This window comes from Meriones unguiculatus, chromosome 11 (genome assembly GCF_030254825.1).
Source record: "Meriones unguiculatus strain TT.TT164.6M chromosome 11, Bangor_MerUng_6.1, whole genome shotgun sequence".
Lineage (NCBI taxonomy): Eukaryota > Metazoa > Chordata > Mammalia > Rodentia > Muridae > Meriones > Meriones unguiculatus.
Genome location: NC_083359.1, coordinates 81,498,137 through 81,525,460, shown reverse-complemented (window position 1 = coordinate 81,525,460; position 27,324 = coordinate 81,498,137). Strand labels below are relative to the sequence as shown.

Sequence of the window (27,324 nt, the reverse complement as noted above, 5' to 3'; positions counted from 1 at the left end):
AATGCTGCTGAAGTTTGGAAGGGTGTTAGCAGAATGCTTCAGACACAGTAGAAATTGTCTTGGAAAAGAAAAAAATAAGATAGAGGAACAAGTTTTTCCTAAGATTAGCAGTTTTCAAAGAGCACCCTTTTGTTTATGTGAAGAGGAAAAACTAATTTTCTTCCAAGATCCAGAATGTATATTTTAAGAAACATATAAGAATGGCAAAAATAAAAAGGAGATTAGAAATCCTAGTCAGTTGTTGCTCAAGAAAATCTAAGTACTAAGGTGGAGATGAAAGGCATTTTGAATTTAGAAATGAAATGTCAATAATACTCTAGACTTTGTGGCTATTAGAAGATTCTTGAGGGAAGTTAAGAGCTTATAGAATTGAAAATCACCCACCTGTTGTAAAGTTAAAACTTTTACAAATTTCAGTGTTTTTCTAAAGCTATTTTTGCACACATATTCCGCTACCTTATTCTTATTAATTTAATATGAAGCACCTTTAAGCTGCTGTGTTCTGTTGTTTCTCCGTCTGCATTTTTTCTTGGGATTTAAGTGTTCTTAACCGAGAAGATTACCTATTGTTTAACTAAATGTGCTCTGGCTGGGCTCAGAGGGGACTGCTCAAATGAGGTTATAATTCCTGTTTGCCCCTGGGCGGTTGCCAGCACAAAGAAAAGCATGATGGGAAGTAGTTTGGTTACCTTTCACAACAGGTGTCTTTGTCAGTGCACCTATTCGGGTATCTGAGTGTGGAGGCACTGAGTCACTGCAGAAAGGAAAGAAAGTACGACAGCAATTGCCACACTGCAAGATAAAGCTCAAGTCTCCTGGCGCTAATGAATATATGAAGAGGTTCACAGTATCTTTAAAAATACTACTGAAAAGATAAAAAAGGAATTTAAAAGGTATGGACTACCCGGATATTTCACGATGCCTTAGTCCTGATTATCATTTAGTTTTTATTGGCTCGTCATCTTTAAGATAAATGTGCTGGGAGAATAACGCTCTAAACACAAAGCTGCATCACGGGGTTTGGGGGAGGCTAAAAGTGCTTTACTGGCTCCCATAAGGGTCAAGCACAGCTTGAAGCTGTTTTAATTGTGAGAATTTATTTAAGATATTGCATTTTCTGTTTAAGTAAGCCTATTAGACTTGGTTTCCTAGCCAGGGCAGCCTGCTCTCTGTAAGCAGGTGCTTTTAATACAGAAGCTCCTCAAGTCATGTTTAAATGGCACAAGATACCAGTTAAGTAGCCATGCTGACCTATGGAAGAGGAAAATTTTTTTAGGAAAATTCACTAGATTTCACTCTTACTTTGTTTACACATTTTTCTCAAATGCCAGCGACCTTAGATAACATAATCCTGGTATTGGTGATGAAGCCTAAGGACTACAACACATAGCAGTATTTATTTTTAACAGATGTCACCAAACTGATGTCTAACATTAACAAAACATACTTCTCAGTGGTGCCATTAACTCAGGGGTCGATATAGGAAGAGCAGGTAACAGGCTTTCGGAGGAACTGTGCCCAACGCTGTGCATGGATAAGCATGTGTTTTATATTTTGGTGGTTGAGGGAACTTTTTTCTGAAAAGATAAAGCCTGTCTACTGTCTCCAGCTGTCCTCCAAAAACCACTTGTGGTAACTAAGGAACGGATAGTTTGTGACTATCTGCTGGTTTGGGTAATTAAGAAAAACCATTATTTTGAAATACAAAAGGAGTAAGATTATTTGTCAAGGGGGAGAAAAGTAGTTTGAGTAAGACCCTTATATGTTTTTCCAGAATCACAGCAGATATTTGTATTTTGAGTGGGAGAAAGGAAAATTATCAACTGGTATTGCTGTCTCAAATGAATTGTTTAATTTTTTATATTTTGGTTCTTTATTTTTCTTTTAAAAGAACTACTCCGATGGAGAAAGGACTCTTTTTTTTTTGCCCCTTTCCACTTCAGGAGATAAATTTTAACTGCATCGAGAAATTTTGAGAAATAATAATGGTTTATCATCTCTTAATTGTCTAAGAATAAGAAAAATAAGCACTGATTGCTTTAAGAAAAATATACTCTTCTTCCAAGAAGAATCTTTATATAAATAACAATGAAGTAAGAAGAGTATCTATTTGAAAATCTTTTAATTACCAAGGACATAACATAATCAACCCTTGTTTTTGGGGGAGTTTCCTGTAGTAAATTTCTAGTAAGGAAATGTCTCTTCATTTCTATTGTTTGAAATTTAAAGAAGATTCCCAAACCCGAATTTCTTCCATGTTATGTTGAGGCTGCAGGTGTTTATGCGTACTTCCTGCATAGATAAGAGTTTTCCACTGGGGGTGAACTGCTAGGCGAGCCTGTGATAGCAGCTGCCTTCTCTTTTTTTTCCCCTCCTCTCTCTCTGGATTTTGACACCCAGCCCCTGGATCTCAGGTGGGTGTGTGCACTGGCACTGAGCTGCTGTAGGAGTTTTTCCCTGCGTAGTCTGGTCTGGAGCTGGGGCAGCAGCTGCTGCTGTGGAGAAGCCAGCTGGCAAGATGATGGAAGAAATCTCCATTATGGTAGCCTATGACGCCCATGTTTTCAGCCAGCTGCACGATGAAGACTTCCTCACTAGCCTGGTGGCCATCAGCAAGCCCAGGTGCATGGTAGGTAGTGCCTTGCATACTACACTGGTCTCCTCTTTCTGTAACAGGATGGTCCCCTTCCATAGTGAGAGGGGCAGGCCCCGGGTGAGATGCAGAAGCACTGCTGTTGACGGTGCGGAGCGACAGGCTACAGCACAGTGTGCAGGCTTTCAGGGCTTTGGTTCCGTAAATATAGCACTGTTATATGGCAGTAGTATGTTTTAAATACTACTGTGGTGTGAGGTTGAGAAGAACTTTATAATGTCAAATTCCACTTTGCTTTGTGTCTGTGTATAAGGGTGAGGTGATCCTAGCTATAGTTTCATACATTCTGCACAGTCTCTTTGAAGGAGAACATTTCTTTCAGTGGGCCATATCATCTTTGTGAATTGAACTATCTAGAAATCAAATAGCTTTCAGGTCTTAAATTATCTCCAAGAAGAACTAGAACAGATTAACTTCTTGGAAATTTTTAGGTTGTGGTTTAACATTTGTAAAAGGACTTTATTTTTTATTTTTTAATTTTTTGCTTTCTCATGGTCTTGGGGTGTGCATTCATTCTGTCATGGTAGAAAGATATGTTCTTAGAACGTTTGCTGTTGCATCTCTGCGATGGCTAGTGAGGTTCACGCAGTGATCCCTATCTTTTAAGCAAACTCTTAACTGTGCCTGTGCTGTTGCCTTCTTCGCTGTGCTTAGCAGTGCTCATTGCAGCAGCAGCAATGATAAACATAATGTTTATCGTGACATTTAAAGTTTACCAGTCTGAAAAACCACTTCTCTGTTTTAGGGCACAGGGACACTAAAATCACAACGTGGCAGGTTACCATGCAAAAGACAAAGGGACAAATTCTGGATCGAGTCAAGGAAACTTACAGGTTTTATCAGCCAAATGCAATGTTTCTAGGTTGTTTAGCCGCTGACCTTAGTGAATGATAAAATGTATGAAAGGTAATGGGGGAGGAGGGAGAAAAATGCCACTGATTAGTTACTATTCAATGATATTAATGGATTTATTTAAATTTTGTATCGCAATATGATTATGTTAAAATAGTAACTTAGTTACTATTATTTATTATCTATAGTTAACATTATTTATTACTAAGTTATGAGTTAATTATCTGAAAAAGTTCTAGAGGACCCAGTAGAGAGATGGGTATTGTACAAGGAAGCTGATGTTGTTGATAACAACATCCAGGTGAGAGTGCTTAGGGCTTCACTCAACTCTTTACTTCCATTATGTTTTCTAAATACAGCTTAAAAAGTAGGTGGATTTATAACCTAGAACCCCTGCTCGGATGTAGCCCATGGTAGCTCACTATCCAAGTGGGTACCCTAGTAAGGGGAACAGGGACTATTTCTGACATGAACTCAATGGCTGGCTCTTTGACCTCCCCCACTCCCCCCACCCCCTGAGGGAGGAGCAGCCTTGTTAGGCCACAAAGGAGGATATTGCAGCCAGTCCTGAAAGATAACTGATAAGCTAGGGTCAGATGGAAGGGGAGGAGGACCTCCCCTATCAGTGGACTTGGAAAGGGGCAGGGAGGAGATGAGGGAGGGAGGGTGGGATTGGGAGGGAATTAGGGAGGGGGCTACGGCTGGGATGCAAAGTAAATAACCTGTAATTAATATAAAAAATTATTAAAAAAGTAGGTGGATTAAAATAAAAACAAAACCACAATATACTTTCTGCAGGTGTTTATTAAAATAATAATTTGGCCAATTAAATGTTTTATTAAAATATACCCCATTTCTGTGTTTTAATTTGTATTTTAGATTTACTTATTTTATGTGTCTAAGTGTTCTGTCTGCATCTATGTCTGTGTTCCATGTATGTGCCTGGTGCTTGGAGAGGTCAGTAGAAGGTATTGGATCTCCTGGAGCTGGAGTTAATGGATGGATTTGTGCCAAACATGTAGGTGCTAGAAATCAAGCCTGGGCCCTCTGAAAAAACAACAAATGCGCTAAACTGATGAGCTGTCTCTCCAGCCCCACAGTTTCTATTTTTATAACTATATACACTTTGTGAAATGTATTGCCTACTGAAATATATATGTTGAATCAGGATAAGCAAGTCCTACACATTTAAATTTCATTATATCTATTAATTTTGTAATAGTCCATCATAAGAAACTATCAAAAGAATTCAGAAGTTTTTCATTTCTTTGTGATGCTTTTGCCAAGAACCTCTTAGGGTCTGAGCTGACTCTCCAAAAACTTATAGGAGTTTTCCAGACCCAAAGGGAGAAGAAACCAGACCAGATGTGGGTGTGGGTGTAGCTCAGTGACAGGGTGCCTGACTGTTATGTTAACTACTCTGGCTTTTGTCCAGAGCACCACAGGCAAGCAGTCAGACAGCCAGCAGAAGTGCAATGGCAGAGTGTAAGTGGAGAGAAAAGAAGGGCTCTTGAGCCACAGGGAGCAGCTCACTGCCCAGAAAAATGGACATTGTATTCATTGGATGCTGTATTCATGTGTTTGGAGGGAGGGATGGGCATATAGGGAGAGAGAAAAAAGGAAACATGAATAACTGCATGTTTGAATCTTAATGTGATTTCTAAGAATTACTTCCGTTTGTAGTAACTCATCTATATTTGATGTAAAATTTGGTCACTGAAATGGCCAATTACATGCATATATGCAATTATATGCTTCATATAAAAAGCATATAATATTGCTTTGGATATCAAACTTGTAAATAAAAATTATATTTTAGCCAGACATATTGGCACACGACTTTAATCCCAGTACTGAGGAGGCAGAGCCAGGCTTCATTCAAGGCTGGCCCCATCTTACAGTGATTTCTAGACCAATAGGGCTATACAGTGAGACCCTGTCTCAAAAATAAAACACACAAAAAATTACATTTAATATATTTATTGTGTATGGGATGGGATGCATGAAAAGATCAGAGGACCACTTTTGGGAGTGACTTCTGTCCCACTTCCATATTGGCTCTGGGAATCACTCAGGTCATCAGGTTCGGAGGCTAGTGCCCTTACCCACTGAGCCATTTTGCCAGCTCTATACTAAAAGTTTCAATAGTGTAGATACTGAGGTGCTTATTACACAACTCCCGAAAGATGTTCAGATTTCTCTATGAAATGTGAAATTTAAGATGCTCTTTCAGAGGTGAGGACTTGATTTTGATTGGTCTGGAAAACCTAGAATAAGTTTGTTCTGGGACACACTGTTCACCATTTGCTCTTGGTTCTACACTCCATATTGGTTTGTCATTGTTGTTGTTTTACTTTGAGATGAACCCTCAAAATCATATGAAAGAAATCCTTAGGCTTTTTATAGTATATAGCAAAATGGCTCCCACTTTGACTTACTGCTATGCTGGGAAGCAGGTGACACCCTTGTTAACTCACAGGACGCTCAGGTGGATTGGCCTTTTTCAAAGAGATTTAGATGCTTAATACAGGAGTGGGCATCTTTCTGTAATTGAGATTTGTTTCATAAGGGGAAACATGTTGATTCCTTGAATGGTAAATCCTGTGGAATTTAGCTCTCTTTTTTTATTACCTGGATCCTGAGAATCAAATGTAGACCGCCAGACCCCTTCGCCCGCCCACTGAACATCTTACTAGCCCTGAAGGGGTGTGTGTGTGTGTGTGTGTGTGTGTATGTATTTATATATAATTGGTGTGTGAAATGAAAATTTGGAAGTTAACTGGCTTGTATTTAGAGACAAAACCATATCAACAGTCTCCCTGAGTGTATACAAGTCTTTTTTTTTTTTTAAGATTTTATCTATTTATTTATTTTATGCGTATTAGTGCTCTAAGAGGGCAGTAGAGGGTATAGATGGTTGTGAGCCACCACGTGGTTGCTGGGAATTGAACTCAGGATATCTGAAAGAGCAGGCAGTGCTCTTAACCACTGAGCCATCTCTCCAGCCCCATATACAAGTCTTTTAGCTTAGCTGAGATGCTTACAGAAATACTTGAGGAACTGCAAAGGATGCCCAGGTCCTCTCCGTGTGAGTAGAGTGGCCAGCTGCTTCCATCTCTGCCTTTTCCAGTTCTTTTGCAGGCTTTTCGTTTTTGAAAAGAAAATGCAGTCTTGTTTGTTGCCCTTGAACTCTTGAGCTCAAGTAAGTTATCCTCTCAGGAGCTGGAACTGTAGATCTGCACCACTACTGTGTCCAGCTTCAGCTATTTATAACTGCCGAGTGTAAATGAAGAGGAAAGCCACACCTGGTACATTTATTGTGGTCCAGGGAAGGCTCTGAACATGTATTTAAATACATGTATGTATCAAAATGCATGATCTCATGTTTAAACCGTAAATAAGCCTAATAGCTAATGTGTACTCCAACAGGCACAATATTTCAGGTTAAATGTTAATTTATATTATGCTCAATTATTTCAACTTTCTAACTTATTAAGTGGCTATGAAACGAATATAGCTTTCAGATGTATGTTAATAAGAGCTAATATGTAGATTTCTTTAGTGTTTCTTTTAATACAAGTAGAATGTCTACCCTCCAAAGCCCTCTTCCCTAATCTAATAAGAGAAAGGACCAAAGTCAGTATTTATGAGACTCCTGTTAGATACTATAGCTAGAACCAACTAGAGAATGATTGCCACTGTTGTGCATTGAGGAAAAAGCCTTCAAAGTAAGGCTGGAACAGTCTTTGGGGGCTGGCCAGGTGTTTGCTAGGCGAGGAAGGATAGTACCTTTATGAACAAGGGATAGCTGGTGCAAAATAGACACTTTAATTTAGGGGGTGAAAATGGAGATGAAGAAAAGATCTTATACCATATATAGCTCAGGATGAGCTGGAACTCACTCTGTTATCTAAGCTGGCCTTGCATTTGCAGCACTCCTCCCACCTCAACCTCTGGAGTTCTGGGATTATAGATGTTATCCATTATACCCGACTTTGTTAGGGTACTTTGAAGTTCATTGTCTTTCAGGCTAAGGAGATAGCTTAGCCAGTAAAGGATCTGCTATACAGCAAGAGGACCTGAGTTCAGTCCCCAGCAGGCATGGTGGTATACACTTACAATCCCAGCACTAGGGGCAGATAAGAGAACCTTGCATAATTGACAAGAGCCTAATTAGCAAGTTCCAGATCCCAGTGAGAGGCCTTGTCTCAAAAAAACAAGTGGACAGTAACACTTGAGACTGACTTTGACTTTTGGACTCCATGCATATTCTCATACAGGAGCACATGCTACAATTTCTCTAAGCCTCAGTTTCCTCTTTGGAGAAATGAGGAACATCCTCATTGGAGTTCTCTGACAGTCAAAGAAAAACACTTGTAAAGAAAGCAGCACAGGGGGCTGGAGAGATGGCTCAGTGGTTAAGAGCACTGACAGCTCTTCCAGGGGACCAGAGTTCAATTCCCAGCGCCCACATGGCAGCTCACAACTGTCTGTAATTCCTGTTCCAGGGGAGCTCACACCCTCACATACATGCAGTCAAAACACCAATGTACATGAAATAAGAATAAATACATTTAAAAAAAAAAAGCAGCACAGTGAGAACTCCTCCAGTTATCCCCCTACTGGGAAAGGGGGTCTATTCTGAGTTTCTGAAGGAGGTCTAAGGGAAGGAGTGAACTGAGTAGATAAGGTGTGGTGGGGATGCAGAAGGAGGAGCGGGAGCATATGATAGGAGAAAGTGACTGTCGAGGTGCCCTGCTTGATTAGAGTATCAGTTCTACAGAAAAATTGAAGCTTTCTACCCTGAAGATTGTATAGAAGATCTGACACTTGAACTCAGGGTGGTTGACAGGCAATGTGGAACCAAGAGTGGAGAATGTGTATGAGCCACTATCTACTGAGCAGAAAGGCTCTCTTACAGAGGCAATAATGTGGCAGAGATGGGCAGGCAAGGACCACATGGGCCAAGGGAAAAATGCAAAGGCAATAGAAAACTGCAGGTGAAAACTGTTAATAATTGACAATGGCAGCAGGAGTCAGAAATTAGTTCACTCGTGTTCATTAGTTCTTATAGTGAATAGATACAGTCATACTTCTTAGGAAGATATAATTGTTCTATGTGAAAAGAGTAACTGATTGGAAAAGGAATTACTACAAGATTGTCATGGTGTTAGAATAGAAAAGTTAGGTATGTTCCTAGTTTGCTTTCGATTGCTGTGATAAACACTGTGACCAAAAACAATGCGGGGAGAAATTTACTTATTTCATCTTAAAGTAACACTCCATCGTTCAGGAAAGTCAGGGCAGGAACTCAAGGCAATAACTGAAGCAGAAGCCATGGAGGAACTTTACTTCCCAGCTTGCTTTCAATGACTTGTGCAGCCTGTTTTTTTATACCACCTGGGACCACCTGCCCAGAAGTGGTGCTCCCCATGGTGGGCTGGGCCCTCCCACATCAGTCATTAATCAAGAATATGGTATATGCATTTGCTCACCAACCAATCTGGTGGAGGCATTTTCTCAATTGAGGTTCCTCCTTCCCTGGGGGACCCAGCTTGTGTCAAGGTGGGAAAAAACAAGCAACAACTAACCCAAAATAGATATCAAGACTATACTAAGGAAAAGATAACCATTTTGGCTTTACCATGTCTCACATCTTGAAATTTAATGTCATTCTATCTCTGAAGGAGACTTGATTGATCAGTGGTTAACCTTGACCTTTAACAAAAGCCACTTAACCATCTAACACAGGCTTTTCTATACTGGGTCTAGATGGATAGTCTTAACTGAGAGCTACCAAAATAGTACTGGACCAGCAACGGAAGGGGCCTCTTTCAAGGAACTACAGTTTCTCTGTTCTATAGATGGAAGATGAGGGTAAGCATTCTGCAGTTTCTTCCCTCTTAGTGGTTTGGCACATGGATTACATCAAGCAAGCCAAATTAAGAGAAAAAGAAATCAGCACAATTCCATATGCCAGAGATGAGAAAAATATTAAAATCAATGCAGTAACTTCTAAATCATCACTGAATAAACATTTCAAGTATCAACTAGAGTCAAACATTATAAAGCCAATTAAGATTCTTCCATACATAAATTGTTTATTGAACATGTTTTGTTCTCATTGTCATTTACCATATTCTTATCTTGGCACTTTTCATCAATATCAGATTAGTTCAGGGAACCAAATCTTTCTCCATTTGATTCATCAATTTTGATGAATTAAAGTTCTTAGGATCCTAACAGTAGAATACTGTATTATATGAAGCAAGAAAGAATTTGTTGCATGGATGCCAAGGTGTGTCCTTGAAATGCAAGGGCAAACTTTGAGATAGGCAGCAAGGCTGGGTCTGGTCTCACGCTGGCAGGCATCCTGCATCTCTTGCCATCTAATTAATGTCTTCCTTTGCATCTACTTTATTTATCTCTCTGTCCCTGAGTTCTCCGGCTTCTGAGTTCCTGGGGCAGAATACTGCTGCCTTGCAGCATCTGGATTCATAGTCCATCCTACACTGAGTAATATTGTTGCCTTTGACTCACAGATCTGTGTGCCTTTGGAGAGAAACTTATCTGATAGCTTTCGGTAACTTGAGGTGATACAGAATAGAATCCATGAGTGCATGACTGACATTGCAACATTATTCTCAATAGCCCCAATTAGACACAATCTGAAGATCCGTCATGTGGTGATGTCTAACACACACAGTGGTATATCCATAGAGTTGAGTACAAATACCAGTTATAAAAGAATGAAATACTGATACCTGTATAATATAGATGAAATTGACAAACATGCAACTAATAAAAGGACTTAGTGACAAAAGACTAAACATTGGATGATTGCCAATACATGAGATTTTGAAAATGTGTAGTGAAGATATGTGGTGGACTGTTCTGTATATTTTGTGTATACTTAAAATTCTTCTGTATCACAAGTTTTTTTTAAAGTTCCTAGTTATTTTTTGTTGATATTTCAAAAATCACTGAATCTCTTTCAGTCTTCACCTGCTACTAGTGATTTTGCCATACACTGATTTCATGGCTATTTACATACATGCTTTCTCTCTTTCCTTGACCTGGCCTGTAACATACCCACAGCACACGGGGTTGTGTTGTGCTCCCTGTTTTAGCAAAGGGTTCCTGCCATGCCAGCTCACTTTCTCAATATTGCCTTCCCTTAGCCTCCTCTTTCACTGAGCTTTTGTCAGAGAAGAAATATGTACACTTCCAGATACCATCTACTCCCCCTTAGTCCAGACAAGGCTTACTACTTGTAGTCCAGCTGCCTGTTTACATTTGCTTAGAAGATCTGTGGTTTTCATTTGTGTTTCTGAAAAACATTCCACATAGCTTCTTCTACACTATATTTTAGCTTCTGTATAAGCTTCCTTCCTGAAGACACTGATGAGAACAGGCTTTCTTCATATATGTATGTTTCCCTTTGGGAAACTGAGTATTTGATAGGATTTTATTTTATTTTATTTTTAATTTAATTTAATTTTATTTTATTTTGAGATAGTCTCACTCATGTCCTGGCTGGACATGAACTCACTTTGTAGGTCACAGTGGAATGGAATTTTCAGAGATCTGCCTGGTTCTGCTTCCCAAAGGCTGGGATTCAAGAGGTGCACCACTACACCCTTCTCTAATAGGGTTTTATACAATAAAATATATAGGTGTTTAGTTCACTGTGCACATGCAAACAAACCCCATAGTGTCTGTTACTTTATAGTGATCCCTTAGCCACCTGAGTTCAATAACCCTAACAGTCTGTGGTGGGTGCTATAGATTAAAATTCTCCTTTAGGTTTGACACCCACCATAAAGACAGAGTTGCCGTCTATGTCTAATGGATAATATGCAGACTTTGGGAAGGTAAGAAACGTTCCCCTGCAAGAGCACAGAGAGAGGGGAGCATAGCTGAGGCTGCAGGGGAGCCTGCTTTGTTACACACCTGAGCCCCTGTAGACAGCCCTAAAGTAGTTTGCTGTCTTCTTGACGCTAAGAACTTACTCTTGACAGTGGGGGTCACAAGCAGAAACACTAGAGGTGTTATCTTCGATCTTTTCCTAACCCAGTATGACTGAAGTGCTTTGGGAAGGTTTCCAGGGAGTGGACTGCCAACAGCACTGAGCTCGGCATTGGAAGGAAGATTCCACAATCCTAAAGCTAGCTGTCTTTCTGATATGGAGTGAATTAGAAGAAGAATGACAGACTCTAAACAAGACCATGTTGGCAGCTACTGTATGAAGATTGTTTGCCAGCAAGGCAAGATGATTTCCGTTAGGGTGAGTTTCTTGGGTCACTTACTCCGTTTAGTCTACAGTCAGTCCCGTCTCGTAGCCTGGATGAGAATGATGTCTCTCAGTTCTGGAGTCTGGAAGCTTGAGCTCAGGTGCCAGCATTGGGGACTCTGAATGCAGAGCCTCCTCCTGTTCACAGATGATTGTCTTTTTTGTGGTTTAGCATGGCAGAGGACCAAGAAAGAACAGGCATTCTTATATTTCTTCCTGTGAGAGAATAACCACCTTCTCAGGACCTAATTGTTTCCCAAAAGGCCCCATGACCAAATCCTCTTAAGAACAGAATGTCAGCATAAGAATTGGGGAGGGGTGCATATCTTGTCCACAGAACACATCCTAATGAAATTCCAGAGCAGTAATGGATAGACAGTCCTGAAAACTTAGGAACATGGATAAAAGGTTACTTACAGTAGCACGGGTGAGCTCAAAACAGTTATTACCACATAGTCTCACCACACTATAGAGGACAACCTCATGGAAGTTACATCATGGAATCCCTAGACTGTCTCCTATTACAATGAAACTGTATTTACTGCTGTCTCAGATACTGAGAAACTATCCTTAGGTACTTACGAAAGGGATGAGGTTGATTTGTAAGTCAATTCTAAATATCCTTTCATGGAAAGATATGTTACAGGACTAGTTCATGTGAGATATGCAATACATTAATTTTTATTAATCTGTTTCGTAAGTTCATACTTCTAATACGTGAAAACACTAAGATTTTTTATTGTTCTGCATTGGCCACTGATATTTTTATTTAGTTCAATTATCAACCACTTATTCATTGATCTGTTACTGCGTGCTAACTACATTATGATTTCGGCACAGAAGATATAGATGTGCAAAGCAAAGTGTGGTAACTATTGTGAATGTTGGACACATTAGTGGAAACACCTGATGCCTCTTAAATGGTTGGGCTTACTAGTGATACAGCTCAGAACTCTGGGCTCCTGCCTCAGAACAAGTCTCTCATCAGTTAAACCTAGCACCCTGATTTTTATGCATGCTCCATTGACCAAAGCCAAGCAAAAGGCTACTTCTCACATGATTAGGAACATATACCTGCCGTAGATGTTAGGGAAAGGAAGATAATATTTGCATATACTTACAGATTGTACACATGCATGCATCATCAAACATGGTTGTGTGGGTACACATGTGCGTGTGTATAAAAAATACTGGCTCTTCGTGTGTTCATCATGGATTGGTTAGCCGTATAAAACATTAACACCATGTTTTTCATCACTACATCACATTTACCGACCTTACTTATTTTGGGGGGAGTCTTTTAAAATTACTGTCGTGACTAGACTCAACAATACTTTTTCCACACTAATAACCATTACTTCAACATATATTTTTTGAATGCTTATTTGTTTATTTTGTGTGTGTGCTTGAGTGTATGTATGTTTACCATGTGCATGAAAGTTCCTATGAAGGACAGAAAAGAGGATCAGATCCCTAGGAACTAGAGTTACAAAGGTTGTTAGCTGACCTTTGTGGGTGTTAGGAACTGAACCTATGCCCTCTCCAAGAGCTACAAGGGCCATTAACTGCTAAACTTTTTTTTTTTTTTTTTTAGCTTTAAGCTAAATTTGTATTATATCACTTATCTGAATTCATGTGAAGTGTTATTAGAGAATTTGTTCTGAATCACTTGTGCTATTTGCATAACAGTAAGAAAGTCCTTTTGGCTCACCCTGTTAGTATGTACTAGGGATTTTCTTCTTCTTTTTTTTTTAATGGAGATAGGCTCTCTCATAGCCCAGGATGTCCTTGAATTCATGTGTAACAGAGGAAGACCTTGAACTTTTGATTCTCGTGTCTTACAGCCAGTGCTGAGGCTATCAGTGTGGAGCACCACATGAGGTTTGTAAGGTGCTTGCTAGGGAAGAAACCCAAAGCTTCATGCATATTAAGCAAGTATTCTATCAACTGCGCTATTTCCCCAGTCCTTGCACTGGGCATCCTCTCAATGTATAAACTCGTAAATTTCTTTTAGAATCATTTTTCAAGCTTTTTACAAAGACAATCAGTATGTGTTTCTGAAAATATAGCCCTAATAATAGTACTGATATCTGCACTTAATGTTTTTGCCACCTTCTATTTTACATTTATATGTTTATTGTCTGTTTCACTCCCTATTCCTTCTAGAATGGGAATCTCTGTATTTAGAGATCTTCATTCATACATATCATTATACTATGCTCACACTTCCTCCACTCCCATCTCCTTTTCTTATTCATCCCCCTGGGAATTCCCCTTCTACTTTTTTAAAATCTAGATTCTGCAGAGAGAAAAAAAAAAAGATGTCTGACTTCCTGAGTCTAGTTTATACCTTTAGCATGATGATATCCAGTTCCATCACATTTTCTGTTATTTTTCCTGAAACTATTAATTGGCACTTTTCTTTCCTACCTCTTCAAAAATAATTGTGAGCAGAAATCTTGCCAGTGAGGCTCTAGGGTGCCAACACTGTTATTCCAGCATGGTCCATCCTTGTAGTTCAGGGAGTCACAGAGTTTGGCAAACTGGTTGAGTCTGTTGGGCCTTGAGCAGGAAAATATTTTCAAATATAGAAAGTACACAGGGTTACATAGGAAACTAACGATATTGTAATACACTGGTCAATAAAATAACTGAATTTATGATACTGTACCATATGTTTCTTTATTAATATATTAATATAGTAGATAGCAAGCTATGTTAGTAAGTCTGATAACTACTGCAACACCAAAAATGAAAAATATAAATACTACTTTGAAATACATGCAATGCCTACAGAGGAGTATTTATTGGTGACCACTTATAAATAATACAGTATATTTTTACCTACATTTATAACAGAAAGCTGACAAATTCAGTTAGAGATTCAGAGGAATAGATTTTTTTTTCTACCTCAGCTCAAGGATAGTGAATTCTCTCATTTATAATTTCTGAGTCACACAGTTTAGATAACTTTGTTTTCCTTGTAGCATTGTTACCTGGCTAAGAGATATCGTAACCACACCTTCCTGATATGTTTTCTTTGTGTTTCTTTGGCAGATAAAATAATTCTTGGTGTGTGTGTGTGTGTTTATTTTTGTTAATCTATCACTAACTATCCTAACCTGTGTGAGAGGAAGAGTTATATTTGGTTTTATTTACCATTTTTCTCCAGCCCAGCATTGTGTGCACTGTTCATACCCTGCATACTCAATGAATAATACTGGAAGGCAATGAAGACCCATGCAGGAATAATTATTGGCCTACTATGTGTTTGTGACAAATACATCCATCAGTATTTATGCACATAAGAAGTAGAAGTTTATTAATTAAGTTAGGTAGGTAGGTAGGTAGTTGTGCTGAGGATTGAACCCCAGACCTTGTACTTTCTGGGCAAGCACTGTGTCGTTATACCTACAAAGTTATTTTAAAATAACTTTTCCTATTTTTCTGTTCTTAGCTCTTATAAAAACAATGGTGGACTCATTAAAGTGTAGCTGTGTGCTTAGCTCTTCGCTGTTAAAAAAGTAATGCAGCATTTATTTGTGTTACACATTTATTTTAGTAGTAGTTCATTTACCCTCCTCCTGTGGAGCAAGCACACAGCATTGTGTTGTTATCTGCCTTCAAGCAGATAACAGTCTAGTTGGGGAGACAACAGATAAGCTACTGAGCTGATGATGTGAACAGTATTAGAGATGAGCAGTACTAGAGATGTAAGTGACCTTATCCATTTGCTCCTGTCATACCCTGTATGTGCTTCAGGTCCTCCCTGAAATAGGACATTCTTCCTGACTTTCTAAGTTATGTGCTGATATTCATTTTCCATGTGGGTTGATTTTTATCTCTCCACGCTGTCTACAGTAGTTCCTGGCGCTGTTAGCAGGCAGTGTTTCTAGTGAATGAATAAAGGGATGCCAAGCTACGTAGTGAAACCCTGTGCCAAATAAACAACGTTTAACAAAAATCCATTAGACTAAATTGTTCTCTGTCTACGTTACATTAGTGATTATATCTACCATTAATGTTATTCTTGCCTACTTTAATTCTGAGCATTATTTATTTTTTAATTTTTAGTGTTTCAAGACAGGGTCTCTCTGTCCTGGCTATCCTGGAACTCAATCTGTAGACCAGGCTGTCTTTGAACACAGAGATCCTCCTGCTTCTGCATCCTGAATGCTGGGGTTAAAGGTATGCACCACCATTGGCTAGCATTTCTGAGCATTATTTTAAAGGAAGAAAATCAGAATTTATCAGGATTTTGGGAAAAAAGTATTCTAGACAGAAAGAATATGGGTGGTGGTGGTGGTGACATACACCTTTAATCACAGAACTCAAGAGGCCTCTGCAGGTGGGTCTCTGTGAGTTTGAGGCTAGCCTGGTCTACAGAGTGAATTCTAGGACAGCCAGGGCTACACAGAGAAATCCTGTCTTGAAAAACAAACAAAAACAGATGAACAAAAACCCAAGAAAAGTAGCACTTCCAGGAACATGCGTGGGAATTTTAACTTGAGGAAGGCTAGAAAGAAGTGAGAAAGTAGGAATTAGCATGAGAATATTTTAGTCTAAAACTGAGATAAGCTCACCTGAGAGTGGCTTCAAAACCATGGAGGACATATTATTTCAGCCCCCCTGATTGCTAGGATCATAGGCATGGGTTACAGTTTAAAGACAATTACTTGTAAAGAGATTGTTGTGATTCCTCCTAGAAAGAAGAGCTTTAAAAACCTGATCTCTATGCCTCAATAGATGCCTTGGTATAACTGTTCATGGGGATTTGTACAATGAGGGTCTTCTCCTAAGTAATGCAAATGCCTTTCAGATACATAAAGGATGGCTCCATCTTAATTTTCTTTAAGAACCTACTGCAAACCCTTTGTGTTTCAATGCACATGGTTTTTTGTTTGTTTGTTTGTTTGTTTGTTTTGTTTTGGAAACACTTCCTTAGCAAAGCACTTTCTAATCTGGACAACAACACTGGATGCAGGGAAGGATGTGAAGTTTCATGGAGTTAGACTTTGTTATTAAGACTCAAAAGTCCTTTTCTGGAATTATCTTAATATTGTTACCAGCCTATTGCCCCGCTTGCAGTCTGTTGGAACAGTTGTTGCCACGTCTTCCCCAAGGCTGTTCTTAGAGTGTAGGAGTTAAAAATATGTCCATGGCAGTAATGTCCTGTCTGAACATATGTATCCCACTGTTGGAGTAGTGCATTGAGGCATCTCTCTTCCATTTTTATCCTAAGAATTGCAATGAGGGGAGAATTGTGGTAGAGCAAAGGTCCTGTTCTCAGCAAAGGTTCTCAGCTATCTATTACTGTTCTACTCCAAGCTAATAGATAGTGATGATTTTAATGATTTGAAATTTCATATTTCCAAGGCAATGTGAGAACTATATAATATGTAATAAATGTGAAGAAACATTTTAAATAGTCAAAGTGTGACACCAGACTCCAGCCCAATCGTCACAATTATATTAATTCAATTCCTTCGTGTAAAAGGATCATTTTTATTGCTACTGCCTGAAAGGTGCAAATTGCTTTCAGTCTTGAAGGTAGGCCGCTCAGCTTCCTTCTTTTAACTACATCTCCCACTTAAAGCATTAATGTCACCTGTAAATGTGTAGTACAAATTGTCATTGACATGAACTCTTCAAGGATTTCAGCAGTAACGTATAACCTTGAGAAATAAGGTATAACCTGTCATTGAAGATTGGTATTTGAGTACTAAATGTTTTAATGAACAGCTTTCATAGTGATGAGAACAGTACAGAAAAGAGAATATGAGAGTGGGCTAGAAAAGATATGAATCTGTTTTACTGATGACTGAGTTGAGTGAACTACCTGAAGTTCATTTTTCTCCTGAGAATTACCTTACAGTGTATTCACCTTCTTCCTGGTTATTGTTAAGACTGAAGCGTAGTGGCTAGAATGATGGTTCAGTGGGTAAAGATGATGCTGCCAAGCCTCATGGTCTGAATTCAGTATTCCATAGTGGAAATGGAGAACCAGTTTACACAGGTTGTTCTACCTACATGCAGAGAGCAATATTCATACATGTGTGTAAGTGTGTGGGTACACACATACAATAAATAAAAATGTAATAAGATTTTTTTTTTTGGTCAAGAAAAAAAAATCAAAAGTTACAGTACTACATTTGATACAAATGAGAGCTGTTGAGACTAGACCCTGGTTGTCTGACAGACTCCTGCCAGAAGACACGGGCTTTTTCTCCATCCTTATTAGGCTGAAACATGACAGATTCTGCTAAAATTGGGTAAATAATTAGTCAAATAAGTATAGAAAATTATTTAGTTTATTAAGTTTCTATTAAACTATCTGTCAACTCTCAGTGGGACTTAACAAAATATTGAAAATATTTGGATTTCATTATTTCTTTTGACCAGGTACTATTACATTATGTAAACATATATTATTTATTCATTTATTCCCCCAAAAGCATCTAGATTAATTTCATAAATTTGGACTACTGTGACTACTATTGCAGCAAATATGGGGGTGCAAGTTTCATTTGTGCATTACTATAAATATTTCACCTCTTCTGGATGTAGAAGACTTGCTGGATCATATGGTAGCTTCATCTTTAGTTTTTGGGAAAGCTCAGTACTGTTTTCCATAATAACTGCACCAATTCTCATGCCTAGCTGTGTGTAAGAGTTTTTAGGTCCTTGCCTGCATTTGTTATTTCTTGCCTTTTGATGATAGCCATTCCCATTGCAGTTTTCATCTGCATTTCTCTGAGCATCTTGACATCACTACATGTACAGAATGAAAGAGGAGCACATCCTGCATATTCAGTCTTCACAGTAACTGCATGTGGGAGGAGGTCCTCTTAAGAAAGGTTTATAAGTAACTTGAAAGTCACAGAGCTGGGAAGGAGTGGGAGCAGGATTTGGGCACCAAGCTGTTGGCCTGTGCTGTTTATTCTTATTCCAGATGCAAAGTGTTGTGCTTTGCACTCATGCATTGGATACTACATTCAATATTACTTTATTATATACCATTATGATATTCAGAATCTGGACATTTTTATTCTTCTGCAGTTTCTCATAAGGTAGATGTCCAACCTATGATTATAATTTTCTGTGTTGTTGAAGCACAGCTCTTGATGGTGAATGTTGTTTTAACAATGACTGAATTGTTATCAAATTTCTGTCCACTTTATTTAGGGTATTTGAAGGGCAAAATAACCGTACTTGTCCAAACTCCAAAAGCTCCCTGTGGCTGTGTGTGTGAAAGAAGCTTTGTTCCATTGCAAGCATCTTACTATAAAGAGGCATGTTTTTCTTTCAGTCTTATAAGCTTAATAAAAGGGAAACTTACGCTTTTCTTTTTTTCTTTTCTTTCCCTTTCTCTCTCTCTCTCTCTTTCTCTCTCTCTCTCTCTCTTTCTTTCTTTGAGACAGTTTTTTTTTCTTTTTCTGTATAGCCCTGGCTCTCCAGGAACTCCCTCTATACACCAGGCTGGCCTTGAACTCGTAGAGATCTGCCTGCCTCTGCCTGCCAAGTGTTGGGATTAAAGATGCACACCACTACTGCCCAGGGAAACTTAAGGTTTTTAATAATATTTATTATTTACTTTGCTCAGTGATACATTAATACTAAAAGTAAAGGAAATAGTGAAGCTCATCTAGACATCCTGCCTTCATTAGGTCTATGGCTTTAGCAATATTGGTGTTCAGAGCTCAGATTTTATTGTGACACATCCTTTCACAGTTCTGCTATGAATTTGAGTATTCATTGATGGGTGTTAGATGTATATACAGTAGAGTCACTAGGAAAGGAAATACTCATGTAGGAGATGGAGGAAGAGATTTCTGAGCAACTGATTAGCATTATAGAATAAGCATCCCTAAACTGAAATCCAAACTTCAAAGTGCTCCAAAATCCAGAATTTTCTAAACACTGACATGTCATTAACAGTGGAAAATTGCATTCCTGGCCTGCTGTGATGGATGGCAATCAAAACAGTTATATTTTTAAATATATTATAAATTTACTTTCAGTCAATGTATAAAGCATATGTGAAATAGAAGTGAATATTAAGTTTAGGCTTACGTCCTATCCTCAAGATAGCTTGTTTTAAAATGTATCCAATTATTCCAAAATAAAAAGAAAAATCCAATGTGTAGTATTTCATACCACTAAGCATTTTTGGGGATTAGGTATATTCGGTTTGTACTACTATATAAAGCCGTATAGTACTGGGTGTAGGTGGATTATAAAAGGATTTTTTTGGTAGCTAAGGCCTGTGGGATGATGTCATATTGATAGAAGAGTCTGCTGTCATAGGAATGGTATCTGCCTATAGACTCTCATTTCAGAAAAAGTGGTCATGCAGTTAGTTTGGACAGCAACTCTAAAATGCTTTGCGTAAAGGAAGTAGTTTGAAGTAGTTTGAATCTCATTATAGGAGATTTGTGTTTTGACCTGGTGTGTAGCATACAGTTTTAGAAGGCTTGAAGATAGCAATATATACACTATTTGATGTTTCCACACAGTCACAGTTTGAATAAGGGTAAAGCTATTATATCAACTAAAGATTCACTTGCATTGGAGAAAATCTGGGTTTAAAATTCTGCATCAAGTTAAGAAACATTAATGAATCTCTTAACATATTAGTAAATGATATTGCTATGATGGCTTATGTCAGAGGTTGTAATTTTAACTTTTCTATAGAGGGTGTCTTATGGTAGAAAACCAAAGCATTGTTCCTGCTAACTGAGCTTTACTTTCAGCTTTTTTTTTAATTTTAGATTTGCCATTCTAGTGTGTGTAGGTATCTCCTTGTGTTTTTCATGAAATTTGTTGTTGTAAAATGTATATAACTTTGCCTTTTAATTATTTTAATTTATATACTTCAGTGGCATTAATTACATTCATGTAAGATGCCTTATCAGGGCAGTAGGCATCACATCAGTTTCCTGTATTCACAATGTTTTATAAACATCATCAAACATTTTTCAAAACCTTTCACACTCCCAAGAGAGAACTTCTGTACTCATTAAGCATTTCTCTCCTTACTCCCCAAGCCTGAGAACTTCTAATTTATTGTTTGTTCATATAAAAATTTCTAATCTAAGTGTATTTTTCATAAGGGAATTTTATGTAAATATTTATCTTTATTCAGTAATTAAGGATATTGAGATCTTTCCTTGAAACATAGAAAACCTGAGAATATGCTCACAGGAGCAACAGTATGTTTTGTGAGTATACGATCTGCTCAGTGGTGCCATCTTCCTTCCATCTGTTTCTAGATGTTGAAAACAACCTATCCAAATAGTCTTATGGTGGAATCATATCATTATTTATTACTATTAAAACCAAAAAGTCTTCTCACTATCTGTAATTCTGCTAAGCTGCTGTGTATAGAGACACACAACTGAGCTGTGTGAAATGCTTTTTGCTCCCAGGTATGGGCTGTGCTTATCTTGATAATGTAGAATGGAGATAAAGATGGCTGAAGACAGAGATGTTTAAATGCCTTCCAGACGAGGACTGATTTTATTCCAGATACTACAGTTCCCCTCCCCACCCCCCCACCCCAGAAGCTTCTGTGATGTGCTGACAAGGCTCAAGCAAACTTGCTCTTCTGGTTCTGTTTCTGGTGCTGCTGTTCACATTAGCTCCTTCTCTCCGTAGTCTCCTTTTCTCTGTCCTTTGTGGGTTGAGACAGGCAATAATAAGATATAAGGTTTTTTTTCACCTTTGAAAGTGCAAAGCATAACTGAATTGGGTTAGCATTTCTGCCTTTGTGAACTCGTTGTTTAGATAAAATCAAAGCCATGAAAGATTGGTCAAAGACATTTTGTGTGGCAAGCAGGTGCTAATGAGATACACCATATGCTCTGTATCCAAATGAGACAGATGACTGTGTTCTGTTCTGTGGATTTTACTACTTTCCATGCCAACTGCCGCTCAAATTTGTCTCACAAAAGGTACTAAGCAAGAGATACAGACAGATCACCTCATATCCACAGCCCCAAAAAAGTCATTCAGAGACACATCCATGCCACTTGTGTCATCCTGTATAAGGTGAACTTGCACTCTGACGTGGCCAGAGCACATGTATTACATGTATTAGTAGGAGAGAGCAGCAAAAGACAGGTTCATGCTCTGTGATCCCAAGAAGCTTCAGTGTTCTTGGAAGAGAGCCCTTAAATCTAGAAATATCTGTGACTTCCAAGCAGGTTATAAGCAAGAACAGATTGCAGGGCACAGACTGAAACTGTTTGGAGCAGTGCCAGCTGTATCTAATTAGTTAAGTTTAGTTAATATGGAAAATGTAACATCGAAGATAGGAGTTGCCAGGTAGATGAAAGTAGCTGAATTCTTATTCCTCTAGATTATCTGAAAAGGACGCACAATAAAATATATTTCAGCTATATATAAAATTTATGTCTTAGGAGATTTTGAACCTAGGAGCTCTAGTGATAATAATTGAAGTATGTACCAATTTTAGAAGATTTTTCCTTTTTATTTTATGTGTACAAGTGCTTTGCCTGAATGTATGTATGCATTTGCATCATGTGTGTACCTCATGCCCAGGAAATCAAATGAGGGAACCAGACCCCCTGGAACTGGCATTAAGTATGTTTGTGTACCATCATGTGAGTGCTAGGAATTGAACTCAAGTCCTGCACAAGGGCAGCACGTTCTCTTAACTGCTAAGCCATCTCTCCAAACTTTTTCCTTCTGTGTTTTGTGTTTTTAGAGTCTCACTATAGTTGTAGCTGGTCTGGAACTCTGTGTAGATCAGGCTTGAACTCTCAGATACCTACTTGTAATGTATTCCAGTTTAGTAGTTTCAGTTGCTGGTTGCTTTCATTTCTGACCCCATTAAGCAGCATTGGTGTTCAAATTTTAATTATTGCCTGGCATTTGGGGAGAATGTTCCCTTTTATTTTATACGACACAGACTGTCTCACTGGGTGTCAGTGAAGTTATCCAATATAGACTGCTCTCTACAGATTTCTTTAGAAGAGCTGTATAAAACAGTCCAGCTCAAAGGATTTGGGTGGTTTCCCTGGAGGTTTGGCTTGCACAGTTACTGTATCATCAAGGTACCAGCAGTAAACTCTGTTTTCAGAGGTGCCTATTTCATACCTGCATGCTGTTCCTCTTGTTTTGCCTGAAGAGCAGCATGCCTTCTCTCTCCTTGATTGACTCTGCCTCCTCTCTCCTTGATTGACTCCTCTTGATAAGGCAACTATGCAGCACAGCCTTCTATTCTAATTTATGAGACTTAACCCTGTATTGCCTGAGATAAGAAAAGGGCACTCTAACTTCTAACTTCTGTTTCTCCTGGTTTGCCTGCCCTGTTCTATTATATTTATATCTTTTACATTTTATTTTTTAAGTTTTAAAATTTTATTTTACTTTATTTTGTGTGCATAGGAGTGGGCACATGGGAAAATTGTGTGGTCCATTCTCTCTCTCTACCATGAGGGTCCCAGAGATTGGCAGCAGCAGACACCTCTACCCACTGAGTCAACGTCACAGACAATTCTGGTTCTGCTTTTTTTTTTTTTTTTTTATTTACCATGTATACAGTGTTCTGCCTGCATGTACACCTGCACACCCGAACTCATTGTAGATGGTTGTGAGCCATCATGTGGTTGCTGGGAATTGAACTCAGGACCTCTGGAAGAACAGCCAGTGCTTTTAACCTCTGAGCCATCTCTCCAGCCCTCTGGTTCTGTTTTAAATGGTGTGGCAAGTAGGTAAATTAATTATCTCTGTACTGTAAGTGGGTCGTCAGAAATAAAGGTTTTTAAATACCATATAGCTATCTTAAAGGTTCCTTGGGGTCCTTGCAGTAAGGGGTCAATTTTCACTTACTGCTGTGTTAAAGCTAGTGTTTATATGACATGAAAATGGCTGGCAATTCTTTGCTTCAGAAAAGAAGTCTCAACACCTAAAAGATGGAAGCTAATTACAAAGCTCCAGTAACTTTCTGAAGCACTCTTTAAATATATACACTTTAGACACATTCTAGTGTCCAGGATAGCTTTCCCAGCATATTTATCTACAACAGATCTTAAATATTGAAAACCAACAGAAGCTGATGCATACATTTTTCTGTAATTAGATAAGGACATGCTTATTGCTGATCTGCAAATGGTTCATAAAGATTGCCTAAGATGCTGTGCAGATGACAAATGTTGAGGAATGAGCTCCATTTTTTTTCATGTTTTAAAATGTAATTGTTTTATTTTAAACTCTAGTGGCTTTTCTCAGAGACACTCCACAGTTGTAAGGGCCGAGGCCAGTTGGTGCTTTTGCAGTCCTTGTAAAATGCTTCCATCTAAGGGTCCTGGTGAAATTGTAGCACTTGTCATCTTTGTGCGTGCCAGAAGAGGGCCCAGATCCCAGTATAGATGGTTGGAAACCACATGTGGTTGCTTGGAATCAAACTCAGAAACTCTAGAAGAACAAACAGTGCTCTTAACCATTTTGCCATCTCTCCCAGCCTGAGAAGCATTTCTATGTTGATGTTAATTTTATTATGGTGACGGTGCCTTCGTGAACTCATCTGGGCCTAATTAGCTCCCAAGGACCCACCTCAAAGTACTACATTGCTGGTTAGCGCTTCCACTCTCACTGTGGTTAGGGAAGGACCGGTGCACATACACATTCAGTCCTTAGGAGAATGCTGTGTCATTCTTGTACGTTCTCCAAGTGGGCAATGGGTGGTAATGGTAATAATGTGTGTGTCTACCTAAATTTAATTTTTATATGTTCAACAGTTTTCATTTCTTGTATAGGGAAACAGGAAAGGATGTCTTTTGTGTTATATGCTGAGATAAAATTCACAAGCCCTGCTGCTAATGGTGAGGTTGATATTCTAGTACTATGTTCCTAACCTAAACTCGAGGGATTGGATGAGGGAAGTCGCTCCTTGTACCCAACAGATGGTCCATTTTCACTGATCTTCTCTCAGGCCTTCCTTTGTAAGGCTTTTGAAGTTTAACCGAAGCCAACACTCTGTAGCCAAATCAAAGCTTGCTCCAGGTCTGTTAAGATGTAGAAGCTTTTATAAAAAGATAATAGGGACACTGCAGATACTGCCATGTCCTTCACTAGACCGCACCCAGTCTAAAGTAGTCACCGATTGGAACAGATGAGAGGAAGGGGAGACAGGAAGCTCTTGTTGCTGTATGAAGTATAATACTGGGTAGAACTGGTGAACTAGCACAGACTTTCCAGGAGCAGCTGCTTCTGCTCCTTCTTCCAGGAGGATAATATTTCACTTGTAATCTGTGTATATTCTTGCTTGCCTATTTTATCAATGTGAAATTGTTCCTAGTATTGATTCCAATACTAGAATTGTCCCTCATTTGTTTTCATTATTAGAAGATAATTTAGTTTTGCACCAGCAAACTATTGGAGCTCTGCTTTGCTTTTGGCTAGACATTTTCAAGGATTCTAACTAATTGATAAGCTATGGATCTTAAAGTTAAAATAAACTAATTATCCCTTACTTTAGAGTAGATAATGAAGTCAGCCAATTTCCATTTATAACCAAAGCCATGAAAACAGTGCAGGGTGGCCTAGACAGAGGGCCCTGGGTCTTTGGTGTGGGGAGGGTCATCAGGCAGAAGGATGACCCTGTGTGGTATACCTTTTCCCATCAGTCTGTTAGTAACTATAAGGAACAAAAAGAAGGCTTCATTCATATTTTACTTAACTAATACCCATGTATTGTTTTTTTTATTACCCCTGCAATCGTGTGGCAGAAATATTGTGTGAAAGAGTGTATATGCTGGTCTCTTGGTTGAAGATGTTGCCTACCTCCTGTTTTAGATCTAGGCATGGATTTTGTGACTAGCTTTCTTACCAGTAAAATAAGACTTTAGTTATAAAACAGCTTTCCTTAAATTGATTTGGTTATGTGTTTTTGTTTTGTTTTGTGACCACTAAAATTTTGAGCTACATTTGCTCAAAACCCTACAGAGTAGTGAGCTCTGGATTATAGGTAAGCTGGCAGTAAAGTGTAGAGTCATTGAAGTGGGGAGGATCTTAAGGTAACTTCTGACATTCTCCTTCTCTATGTAGGATTATACCAAACCCACTCTAGGAAGTGGGGCCTTGTAAGTCTTCATAGAGTGATATTTACTAATTAATTTAAATAATTTATTAAAGAGCTCCTTGCAGCACCCGTGAACTCTCTTAGATATCACCGTTCAGTAACAGCTTCTTGACGGTTTTTTAGGGGTGTGTGTCTCTATGGTGTGTGTACATGTGTGGAGGCCAGAAGAAGACACTGAGCACTCTGCCTTACTCCCTTCAGACAGTTTCTCACTGAACCTTGAGCTGGGCTGATGGCCAGCAAGCCCCAGCAGGCCTCCTATCTCTGTATCCCACAGCACTGGAGCCCAGGCCTGCAGGTCACACCTGGCTTTTCCATAAGTGCTGGAGAACCGAATTCAGATCCATGTGCTTGTGTGTGCAGTGGTCTTATCCATGAAACCGTCTTCCAGCCTCTCTTGTACTATTTGACTGTAGCTTTTAGAACCACAGGCAATTCAAGATCCTTTTGTATTTTCCAAGTAGCCCTGCCTCTTTGTAATAAGACATCAGGAGTTGGAAACCAAGATATATGCAATAGATATTTTTATTTCTTCTGGGCTCCATACTGTTGTTTCTGGGTCAGCTTAGCAGACAGTTAAATGTCAAAGACACACTCTATCTCTCACACACACTACCTCTTGCACACATAATTCATACTCACACGCTCAGACACACTCAGACACACACTATCTCTCATACACATAATTCATACTCACACAGGCAGACACACACATTCTTTTTCTCTCATATATACTCACTCACATATACACATATTTGCCCCTGTTCTTTTCTAATCTGATGCCTGAAAACTGACTTTGCAATATCACTTCCACTTACAACTCAGTACCATTGACTTCATCCCAGTGTCTGTTATAATCGCCTGATGGTGCTAAGTCTGGTTCTGTAACTTATTTGCTAAGTCTCCCTGATTGTGCCAAATTGCCACCCCTGCTGTCACCCTGAATTGAGGGACTGTCTTCCCCACCCTGCTATAAGTCTTCGTGCCAGATTGCTCACTCCCATGAATGCTTTTTTGCATTCTGCCTGGGCTCCTGCACACCCCTGCCAGACTGCCATTCTGTATAAAAGCTCTTGTCCTCCTCACTGTGTTACAGCACGGCACACTGGACCATCTGTCTGCATGTTCTCCTTTTCATATCATGAACCCAGGCCCCTTCATCCAGGTGATTCTACACTGAGTATATTGTTCACTCATCTATATATATTTTTTTAACTAAACCCATGAAAACAGAGAATTTAATTATTTAACTAATTTAGGTATTTTATACTTTTTGGTCATCCATATTTTTTACGCACACCCATGGAAGCAGAGTTTAATTAATTCAGGTGTTCTAAAATAGGATCTCACTATTTGGCCTAGGCTGGCCTCAAATTTACTGTGTAGATCATTCTGGCCTCTAGCTCTCTAGCTTTCTAT

General features: G+C 38.9%; 1 protein-coding gene across 9 annotated transcripts in view; it reads left to right on the top strand.

The window, feature by feature from the left end:
• Rabgap1l (RAB GTPase activating protein 1 like) overlaps positions 1 to 27,324 on the top strand; it is a 626,983-nt gene that overhangs the window by 541,644 nt on the left and 58,015 nt on the right. For 2 of the 9 annotated variants that reach the window (XM_060364545.1, XM_060364546.1), the window contains exons 2-3: positions 702 to 893; positions 2,401 to 2,629. The exons of 6 other annotated variants lie outside the window; for them this stretch is intronic. In XM_060364545.1, coding sequence (XP_060220528.1) covers positions 2,519 to 2,629 — 111 coding nt within the window. In that variant the 5' untranslated portion in view covers positions 702 to 893; positions 2,401 to 2,518. The remainder of the gene's footprint in view (positions 1 to 701; positions 894 to 2,400; positions 2,630 to 27,324) is intronic. One more of the 9 variants, XM_021660398.2, reaches the window with a different exon arrangement.